This window comes from Brassica napus, chromosome A6, assembly GCF_020379485.1.
Source record: "Brassica napus cultivar Da-Ae chromosome A6, Da-Ae, whole genome shotgun sequence".
In the NCBI taxonomy this organism is placed as follows: Eukaryota; Viridiplantae; Streptophyta; class Magnoliopsida; order Brassicales; family Brassicaceae; genus Brassica; species Brassica napus.
Window position 1 is genome coordinate 8,735,120 of NC_063439.1, and position 11,852 is coordinate 8,746,971.

Sequence of the window (11,852 nt, forward strand, 5' to 3'; positions counted from 1 at the left end):
TTAGTCATCATGGTATCTGTTTTACTTCTTCCAACACAGTTCATACATACATATATTTTACCACATATTTCTCTTTTGGTCAAAATCTTTTACCATATTTAAATCTAGACACCACAAAGTAGTAATATGATATAGTATATAAGATGCAAAATCAAAGAGCATTCTTACATAGAGAAAAAGAGAAAAGTTGATACTTTTGAGATTGTCTTTGTCTCCGGATTCTTCACAATGGAGGAATATATTACATATGGGAAGAGTGTTTGCATTTTCTTTTAAAAAAAAGCAATATTTTCAAAATTCTAGATGCCCAAATTAGTGACCTAACGAAAACATTTTAATGCTGGCGACTGATCATTTCATAAAATATCTTTTGCGTTCATATACTCTATCCAGTCATTTAGAGAACTAAGTTTTTCTTATTTTTGCTAAATTTAGAGAACTAAGTTAACCAAATTAAATGATATCTATATTTTAAAGCCACGTGTCTTACTTGAATTTTTATATAGTTTGAAATATATGAAATGTTGGGCATGACTCATTAGCTTTATCGTTAGACCAAGTAACAATTTCATTTTTCTGTGAAAAATAAATATCTAACATGAAAATAAAATAATAAATAAATAAAAGCAGAGAAACGTGAACTTACTTTTTGGTAATCCAGTAATTAAATAGCTCCCGCTATCAATATTTACAATTACATATTTCATATTCATATTCATATTCATGTTCAATATCAACCTCTTTTTATAGTAGGACACCAGAAAAAAATGGTATGCACAGTGTGGAACACTTGGTAATATATATTGACAAAAAAAGGATAAAATAATTTGATAGAAATTAGAATAGGTAATATATGTGGAGTGCACCTAATTGGGAGTATGCGAGCAAAGCCCCCAAGTGGAGGGAAAGCTAAGTCATGCACCACTTGTTTCGCCTTTTTAGCTTACGCTATCTCGTCGCATAAAAAAAAAAAAAAAAAAAAAACTTACGCTATCTCTTTGTGTTAAATAGAAAGTACAAACTCTTGCGTGTATATACGTATATCTTTCTATACGATTGGTGCGTATACATACTAGAGCATGTTTATTACAGACTTTTAGGTTGGGCTTTATAGCGTAATATATATATATATATTTTTTTTTTTTGAATTATACAGAGGTATCCTGGCCCCACAGAAGTGATCCAGACTAGTCACGTGTTGCCACGTGTCGGTCCTCTGTCCCTGGTGATGCCGAAATGTTAATTCCCCAGTGGCCGGGATTCGAACTCAGGTGGTGGTACTCACAGCTGTAAGCCCTTTACCACTAGAGCTAGAAACCCCGGTTTTATAGCGTAATATAAGATACAGTTTCTTAGCTTTTAACTAAAAAAACTAAGTGATATAAAAAACGTCTCTTAGCTTTTTTAATTAAAAACTAAGAGACTTTATCTTATATCACGCTAAGAACCCTAACCTAAGATAACTGCAATAACCATACTCTTACTTCTATAACTGGTATTATAGTATTGAATTAGGATAAGATTCGCGCCTTGCGCGGAATGAGATTAAAATTATATTATTAAATAAAAAATTTACACATATATATATATGTATATATATATATAGTTTTTAACTTACATATTAATATGAGTATGAATGGCATAATTGATTAGATGCTTGGTGGTGCGATAAGACTCACATGAGTAGTGATCGTGAAATAACAATCAACTAGGTTAAGATCCGCGCATTGCACGGAATGAACATTATATATAAAAATTATTTTATGTATTAAATATTTTTACATATTATGAAATAATAAATATATATTGAATAATTAAAAGTCGGTAACTATTAGATATATAATTAAATTGGTGTGAACATATAAATAAATTTTATTAATCTAAAAAATATTTTTTTTTATATTTGATAGGATATGTAATTAAATTTAAATGATACTAACATACATAGTATATTTTAGTATATTTTTAATATTAATGTCTATTAAATGATGATTTCTACTCATATATTTTTTTGATCATTTGTATCTTTTAAAAAAAATTTAAATTACTGATAACAAAATTTTTATTGTGGGATTAATAGTTTTAGTAATTTATTTTTAAAAAATAAGTTGTCAATGTTCGTTCAAAAATTTTATCAAAAATATTGTTCAAAGTAAATTTTGAAACTAAATTATTTATGTATTTTATATGGTTTATAGTTTAATTTAAAACGATATATATATATATATATATATTAAAATAATTAATTAAATTAGACTTTTTGCTTATATAATTTTGTAATCATTTGTATTTCTTCATAACAAATATTTTAAACTTTGGATCACAAAATTTGAATGTGAGGTTTTTAACAGTTTTAGTAATTTATAGTCGTTTTTAAAAATTCAAAATATAACATATACAGAAAAATCTAAATTTTTATTATATGGTTATTGTGGTTGTTTAATTTATTTAATAGTTTTAAATTAAACAAATATGATAGAAGATACACTAATTTTTTTTTATCAAATCTTTATTATTCAAAATCATTAATTGCCATATATACTTTAGCCACATTAGGTAATTCTGTAAATTTTATTAAAGGAAATAATAAAGTACATTAATGATGAATTTATTGTTAGTTTAATAAAAAGCTTATTATATAATTAGATGGACCAACATATTTCTCTAATGATTCTAAGAATCAACCTAGTGATGACATGTGGCTACAAAAAGAAGTTGTAATGTTTCTCAAATAATATATAGGGGATTTTGAAACACCTTGAACGATGAAAGGATCAAATTGTCTAACCAATTCTTTCTTTACGGTACCATGGACCATGTATTCCTATACCATAAGTGTTTTCAAAACTGGACCGACCCGGGAGTTGGGCCAGGTTAGATCATGAACCGGTCACGTAGTCAGGTTGGATCTAACAATTGGGTTGACCATGAAGATGTCAAATAGTCGGATTGGATCTCAAAGTTATTTAGTTTTATAAAAACCACTAAAATTATCAAAAATATGAAAATATTTTATAATTATAATATTTTTATATTGGTTATTTTTGTCATTAATATTTTACATTTGATTTTTATTTATACTTTTATTGTATCATATTTACTAATTTTACTTTTAAATTTTTATATCTAAAACAATATTGAACCAAATTATTGAACCAGGTTTGACATGGTCAAATCATATTGAACCGCAACTCAAATAAATTTTGGTCCAGCTTCAAGTCGGTTTTAAAAATATTGCATTATGTATAAAACACTATAAAAATACTTAAAAAGGTGAGATATTATAAAACTTTAAAATATGTACTGTGGCAAAACAATATTTTGGAAAGTTAATATATGTAATTAACTATATACACAACAATCCTATAACTACAATCAGAGCCGGTCCTAGAATATGAAAGGTTGGATGAAAAAAAAAAATGTGGCCACTTTTGAAGTACAAAAAATAGAAAGTGGAATCATGGATGTTGGTTGTCGAACCCATGATCTGTTGATTATGTGAACATGAGTTTACCACTAGACTACAGAAAACATCTATAGTTTGTGTCCGAATTTAATAAATAAATTATACGGCCGCAAGCGGGTGCTTCGTCAGCCTTGTGCAAAGGCCAGCACTGACTACAATGAATGATTTGTTACTAATATGTAAATAATATAATTGCTTAGTATAAGGATTGCCTTATTTCCGATTTATTATTGAACTATATTAGGAAAAGGAATAAAATAAATATACCTAATGACCAAATAACTTGCCCACTAAATATGGAAGAAATATTTAAGCATTGACTATAAAGTTAATGTTTCAAAGTTTAATTTTAAGAATGTCGTCTTGAAATTTTTTCAATTCTTTCCTTATTTCATTCAAGTGATTTTAACAGAGACAATCAAATTTATGTGTTGATCATGTGCTTTGCATAAATTATTCGTAATAGTTATGACTATTATAATTTTTCTAATTTAAGATATATATAAACTTTAGAAATATCAGGAAAAATGAACAAACAAAACATTATTTTCCAGTAACAATATAGAGAAATAAACAAAATGAACAAACTATGCCACGTTGATATAATTGCATGAGGTTTATAAATCTCAGTAAAATGGAACAAACAGAACATTAACCCTATAGAAATGTTGCAGGTTTTATGAAACTTAATTCGCTTAGCAACATAAAAGTATCCAATTGAATATTTAGTATTGCTATATTCTTAGCTTTAAGTTTATCTTGTAATCATAGTTGAAGAAAATTGAAGCTTAGAATTGCTTTTGCAAGTCCGTATGAGCATAAATCATAACTTAGCTTGTTCTAAAATCTTCTACTATTGTGATTGGATTCCAATCTTATTACTATTTTTACCTTCATATTGTATGAGTTTATGTATGTGTGGATGTTCTCTAATCAACCTATTTTTGTACAGGTTCTATAATGTTACGCTAGTTAAGTTCAACGCAGCGGTATATTTATACGTGCTATTCTATGAAATTAATCAAAGGCGTGTTGTTTTCTATGAGAGATAAAAATCGTGTGTGAAAAATCACACAGTATAGCTATAATATAACAAAACAGTATGAAGTATTATAAGTGTAGTTGCATTGTTGTATAAAGACATATCAATGGCAAAGTTAGTAATTACTCTAGATATTAGTAGGCTTAAATAAAAATGAGCTGAGGAGAATTATCATCTTGACACATCATCAAAATAGCATGTTTGTAAATATAATACACTTTTAAGGTTATTCTTTTTTTTGCTCTTCTTTTAATAAGAAAGGGATAGCTGGCCCCAGAAAACAACATTTTCTTTTCCAAAAAAAAAACTTGACTTCCACATAACGTAACACCACCATGACATTATACAAAAGAAGGTGATAAAGATTAATGAATGAGAAAAATGTTTAAAAAATCCTCAACTTTCTAAATTGGACTATTATAATCCCCAACTTTTGGAAAGGCCCAATAGCATATAATCTTTTCTTTGACTTTTTAAAAAATCCCTAACTTTTCTTTGACTGGATCAATTTAAGCATGACGTTAATTCCACTAACAGAATGTTTAAACTCAGTTAATTTCCGTCGTTAATGAAAACGATGTCGTTTTCTCTCAATTAAAAAAGAACAGAAGTCGAAGTCTTCTTTCCCAAATCGATTTGGAGATTCTCTGAAACACAAACCCTAAATCGCAAACCACCACCAAAATTCTCTAATCCTAGACGAAGTATATCGTATAGAGAGGAGAGATGGGTAATAAGAAGAACAAGAAGTCTCGAAAAGAGAAATTGGGCGGTGCAAGCTCTATAGACGCGTCGGGGCATTCTCGTGGCGAGCTTATCAGAGAATCATCTGAAGTAGCTGGGGCCAAAAGTGGATCGAAAAGAACAATTGGAGTCAATGGTGTACGAGGTAAGAAGAAAAAGACCAAATCATATGTAGTCGACAGGGAAAAAGAAGAAGGAATCAGCGACGACGAAGCCGATGAAGTTGTTGATGACGACGAAGCTGGTGAAGTTGTTGGCGGCGACGAAGCTGATGAAATCCCAGACAACAAACAAGTCCTCGATGATGACGCAGGCGGTCATGTCAAGGAAGAAACTGCTCGCGATTTGACTGTCTTCTTCGGAGAAGAAGCGAGGAATGATGATTGTGAGAATGATGAAGATACTGGGGACGAATGGACATGGGAGGATGAAAACGTTCCAGATCCTTTATCATCAGATGATGAAAATGAAGAACAATCAATTCCTAGTTTAGCCTACAGAGAAGATGTGGATCCAGAGGCATTGCTTGGACTGGGAAACACTTTCTCCGCTGCTGAAGAATTCAAACACACCCTTCTCAGATATACATTAAAAACCCGGCGTAACATCAAGCTTTATCGGTCCACTTCTTTGAAGTTAGGTGTGAAATGTGCTGATGAAGATAGCTCGTGTCCCTGGAGGGTGTATAATTCTTATGAGAAGAGCAAACAAAAGCTGATGATCAAAGTTTATATGAGTGAGCACGAGTGTGAGATAACAGGACACTCAAATTTTTTGAAGTGTTCTACTATAGCAATGTTGTTCGCTGAGAGGCTGAGATTGAATCCGAAAATCACCAAGCATGAGATTGCTTCTGAGATCCAGAGAGAGTATAGGATGTTTGTGAGTGTGGAAGCTTGTGGGAATGCGAAGACAAAGGTTATGAAACAAAGAAAAGCAAGCTAAAAAGAAAATTTCAACAAGATATGGGATTATCAAGCAGAGATTTTTTGAACTAACTCTGACACTACAATAGAAATTGAAACTATCCATGGGCCGACAGTAGGAAGTAAATAACGGTTTTTCCGGCTCTATGTTTGCTTTCATGCTCAGAAGGAGACTTGGAAGACTACTTATAGACCAATAATAGGTTTAGATGGAGCATTTCTTAAGTGAGACATTAATGGTCATCTCTTGGCTGCTGAGGACATGATGGAGACAATTGAATTTTTCATATTGCATGGGCAGTAGTAGAAGTGGAAAATGACACAAATTGGGACTGGTTTGTGAGACACCTCACAAATAACTTGGTCTTAGGGGATGACAAAGGCTATGCTATATTATTTGACAAACAAAAGGTAAGTGTCTGGTTTTTTAAAGCATCTCATTGTTTTCATGGTTTGTTAGTTATACTTAACTGTCTAAATCTTGTAATTGGCAGGGTTTAGTGTAAGCAGTCCACACCATTCTTCCGGAAGTTGAGCATAGACAGTGTTGCAGACACATCTTTGATAATTGGAAGAAAGGCAACCATGACATGACACTACAAAGACTCTTCTGGCGAATATCAAGGAGTTATACAACAGGAGATTTTAAAATGTGGAGTGATAAGCTGAAAGAGTACAATCCAGGCGCCTATGATACTCTTCAAGTCACCAAACCAAAAACTTGGTCCAGAGCATATTTCAAATTAGAGACGCTGTACAACAATAATCTGAATAACCTAAGCGAGTCCTTCAACATAACCATCCGTGAAGCAAGAAGAAAGCCATTATTGGAGATGTTAGAGGACATAAGGAGACAATGTATGGTTAGAAATGCGAAAAGGACTGTAATAGCTAATAGAGCTAAGATAAAGTTCACAAAGACGACGCATCTTCGGTTGGCTATAGTGGAGTCGAAGTCTAAGGATTGTATGAGCTTTCCAGCAGTTGGTCCAGTCACAGAGGTTGATTATAATGGTGTGGCTTATGCTGTTGATATGTCTGAGCTAAGTTGTGGGTGTATCCAATGGCAAATGACTGGAATTCTATGCATTCATGCCGCCTATGTGATCCTTAAAAAAAGGTAAAAGACTTTCTACTTTGTTTCTCCTTGTTACACCATAGCTATGTGGCGTCAAACCTATAGCATGGAGGTAAGTCATGTCCAAGGGAAGAAATTATAGCCTGATACGGGTAGATTAGGTGTCATCCCCCTTCTTCGGAGAAAAAGAAAACCGGGAAGACGAAAAAACCATGATAGGTTTAAAAGCAAGGGTGAGATAGATTCTAAGAAGAAGGGTGAATCAGTTTCTTCAATTGATAGTACGAAGCTAACTCGTGATGATCGAGTTATAACATGTTCAAGCAAGATGGTCATAACAGGAAGACATGTAAGAATGACTTTGTTGAAGCACAAGCCAAGAAACCACGAGGCCGCCCTAGAAAAAATCAGGTAAGTTGAAAGTGTTTATGGTTAGTTTCTAGTCTTATTAGACTCGCTTGAACATATTTTCTCTTTGTAAGTACCATCTTATGCATCAGCATCACAACCAACCGAGGGACAGTTCCATACATGCATCATCACAACCAACCCAACCACAGTTCCATGCATCATCATCACAACCAACCCAGCCACAAGTTTCAACAGAGCCACAAGGGTCAGCGAGATGGGAACAAGCCACACATGAACCACCAAGCTCAGAAGCGTCGGGATGGGGACGATGGTTTCCATGATTTGGATGTTGGAAATCATCTATGTTATGTTCTCTATTTCAGTATGTTATGTTCTCTGTTTTAGTATTTTGTGTTTTAGTGCTTTGACACTTATGCTATATTTCAAGGTTTGTAAGACTAATAGTTATATTACTTTTAAAATTTCAGTTATTTGACATTTATGTTATGTTTCAAGATTTGAAATACTAATGTTTCAGGTTTGTAAGACTAATGTTTCAAAGTTTGTAAGACTTATGGTGCTATATGTTATGTCACAAACGCAATTTTCATGAAATTGTCACTTAACAAACAACAAAATAGTCAATAACAAACACCAAAATAGTCACTTAACAAACACAAATAACTTAGTTCTTCACCATAAGCCAAGAACAAACTTATGTCTACATGAAATTAACTAAGACAATAACAATGGTGATCAAGCATATGATCACAAACGCAAACTTCATCATAACTTGACATCTCTTCATCTCTGTTTTAGTTCTCACAACCTCTTCCATCAACTCATATATCACGCCCTTTAAATCCTCAACATCTGATTTTCTTTTGTTAATCTCAGTTTCAAGTTCTGCAATCTTTGGTAAGGCATCTTCAACCTCTTCAAGAACAGCTTCCTCAACCCATTTAAACAAGTGGTGCTATGCAGAAACCACAAGATCTTAACAAATTGATTCATGTTCTGTGTTAATAAAAACACAGTAACTACACAATATAATCAAAGAACAAAATAACCTACATTTCTTCTTGTAAGACATCTGTAGAAAAGTCTCCCCGGATTCTTGACAGTTTCCGATGTGAAGATTGTGATCGCAGTCCCGCAAGGACATTTCGCTGGAAATCCCCGAATATCAAGCGTGGCCACAGTTGAACTCTCTGATGTCGAATCCGAACTCATCTTCGTGGAGAGTGAATTCAGTCGAGTGGGATTAGAGAATTTTGGTGGTGGTTCGCGATTTAGGGTTTGTGTTTCAGAGAATCCCTAATTCGACTTGGAAAAGAAGACTTCGGCTTCTGTTTTTTTAATTGAAAGAAAATGACGTTGTTTTCATTAACGATGAAAATTAACTGAGATTAAACGTTCTGTTAGTGGAATTAACGTCGGACTTAAATTGATCCAGTCAAAGAAAAGTTAGAAATTTTTTAAAAAATCAAAGAAAATATTATATGTTATTGGGTCTTTCTGAAAATTGGGGATTATAATGGCTCAATATAGAAAGTTGAGGATTTTTTTAACATTTTTCCCATTAATGAATGGCTCAATATATTTGTCTCAACCAATCAAAACATCTTTAGTATTAGTATTACTCAAGACTTGAGAGTAGTGTTGCCTAACAAAAGCCAGGTTTGTAGTTTTCTATTATATTTCAGCGGTGGAATCTAGAAGATTCACGAGGCGAAAACGGTGTTGGTTACACAATAATACTCTGCATTATATGAGAAACTTTTGTTTTACTAAATTATTTTATATTGTCCAGTTATAAAAAAGAGTGATTTAGCTGAATATACATGGAAGAAGTGGAAATCAGGTAAATGGCTATAAAATTTCTTTAATTAGGTAAGTGGGTATGAGTCATTTGTGGAATTACAAATTAATCCTCATGCACGTGCTTATAGCCTATATGAAATATTTAATTACATCTGACCAAATGTGTAATTACATTTCTTTGTTTCAAGCTTTTCTTTTTCTTTGTTTCAGAAACCATCGAGACCTTCACCGGGCTACAACAGCGGCTTTGTGTGGTGTGAGTGAGCGCATATCTGGATATTGACTGAAGAAGAAAACTAGTCGGGTCTCAAGATCTAAACCTTAAAAATCGGACCCTATTTTTCCACAACATCTGATCCTCGCAATCACAATCATCTCTGTTATTTCTCACAATTATCTCTTTCGTCTTCAATATCTAGCCAACTCGGGTTGTTGGCTCAGCAACCCCCGCCATGGACATACGTGGTACATCGGAACATGGCTACCATGATAACAACCATCAGAGATCGTATTTTGATCTGGTTTACCTCAAAATCAGGAATCTCGAAGTTGGAAAATCTTGTTTCTCAATAGAAAAGCCAGTTACGTCTCTTACAACTCGTGTCTTAAGTTATCAATGATTTATTTTTTCTGTGTGTTGTCTTTGTTTATTTACGGTGATGAATCAAAGAGGAAAGAGATGATTGTGTGTTGTCCTAAATGCGAGAAATAATATTGTGCAATGGCTATAATAGAGGGATACAATTGGAAATAACGAAAAAATAACAGTACTAAACAGTCGCATATACCGGTTAGCTAATTAAATAGTTTTTCTTGTATATAGCATGCAAATACTCTATAAAAAAACTATTTTATATCGTCAATTTGATAAGAAAATTATATTTGTAACCAAGTGGAAGGAAGAACTTAGCTTTTTTTTTTTTCCATCTATTAGTTTTTATTAAAAGACTAAGCCCAAAAGGGAAAGTCCACATACATTATACATTAGTCAAAAAGCCCAATACAAAGGGACAAAAAAAACGAAATGGATCATGAGCCCAACCCATTAAACCGACCGTTCCACCGATCGCATCTAAACCAAACCGTTTCACCAAACGCCACGCGTCCCGCAAGAGCGTAAGGACGCCCACGTGTCACCCGATCACAACGCCGTGACCCATGCGTCGTTTCACCTCCACCGCTTCAGCCATCAGCCATCTCGAGATTCTACGCCGGAAAGCAAATCGACGGTGCACCGGAACTCACCAAACCACATAGGCATCACACCAGTAACACCATCCTCCGACATATTCTCAGACCTAAAGGTCACCACCAGACCAAACAGAGTACTCGCCACCGGAATCCACCGATTCCTCAACCACACCACCGAAAATCACCTCCAACAACTCTATTGAAGGTTCAGAAGATTCAGTAGTAAAATCACACCGTCCAGAGGACCCGAAATCGAAACCAAACCCATACCCCAAGAACTTCATATCACAACATCAAACTCCAACCATCACAAAAGCCGGCAAAGAAGAACTGGAGAAGCTTCTTCTTCCCAGAAGCAAAGCCCGATGACCGGGAAACTAGATCGGAAAAGCTCCGACAGACCAAAGAAACCAAGCTTTCTCTCTCCTCTGTGTAAAAATTTTAGAGAGGGAACAGAGCTGAGAGAGAAGCTGGAATTTGAAAATATCTACAAAGAACCTAGCTACTCCCTCACTTGTTTCTTTTTATTTACTTGATTTATTATATTTCTGCATAGAAAGCCTAAAATGTATAGTGGCTTTTTGATTCTTTTTTTTTTTAAGACTCGGCTTTTAGATTCTTTGATTGTATGTAGTGGTAAAAATCAGTTATAGCAACATGTAACAAAATGATCAATTTCGATGGACCAGCACAAACAATAATAATTGTTAACATGTCTTCATTTAGCAACAAGGGTCTAAAAATGGAAATTAATGCGCTTTGGCCATCATCACCACGATAAAATGTTGAAGAAGAATCATTCTCCAAACATATAAACTTTTGAATAAATTGGCAAAGATCAGATATGGTATGTTTTAAAGATACGTGCAGCCATTATATTTGAAATTTTCAACAAAATTTAGAATCTCATTCTACCACTAACTGAATTAAACAATTATCATAAAAATAAACAATCTATTTTTATCTTTAGTCAGCTGGTTAAAAAAGGATTAGTCACATAATAAAGAAAATAAAATGCTTTCACAAGTTTTAGATTCTTTTTTTTTCTGCCGTTGTTGGTGTCAAATCAAATGTATACATATATTTAGATAATCATTTTTCTTCTTTTTATTACATATAATTATTGTTGATATTCTCTGATTCTCATTGTCTCTATGCGTGACGTTTGCTAAACAAAAATAGAGTTCTGACTTTTCTACATAAATAGAAATTCACTGCACAAGACATGTT

At 33.2% G+C, this 11,852-nt stretch overlaps 2 protein-coding genes across 2 annotated transcripts; one reads left to right on the forward strand and one right to left on the reverse strand.

Annotated features, from left to right (window-relative positions):
* Positions 1-4,154: 4,154 nt before the first annotated feature.
* LOC111198595 lies at positions 4,155-10,162 on the forward strand. Its single transcript, XM_048782533.1, has 2 exons — positions 4,155-9,471; positions 9,642-10,162. Exon 1 carries the CDS (start codon positions 5,235-5,237, stop codon positions 6,195-6,197), a length of 963 nt encoding a protein of 320 aa, XP_048638490.1. The 5' UTR covers positions 4,155-5,234; the 3' UTR covers positions 6,198-9,471; positions 9,642-10,162.
* LOC106403820 (uncharacterized protein At1g43920, Chloroplastic-like) lies at positions 8,329-8,840 on the reverse strand. Its single transcript, XM_013844604.2, has 2 exons — positions 8,682-8,840; positions 8,329-8,583 (listed from the first exon to the last, which is right to left on the reverse strand). Exons 1-2 carry the CDS (start codon positions 8,838-8,840, stop codon positions 8,329-8,331), a joined length of 414 nt encoding a protein of 137 aa, XP_013700058.2.
* Positions 10,163-11,852: the final 1,690 nt, after the last annotated feature.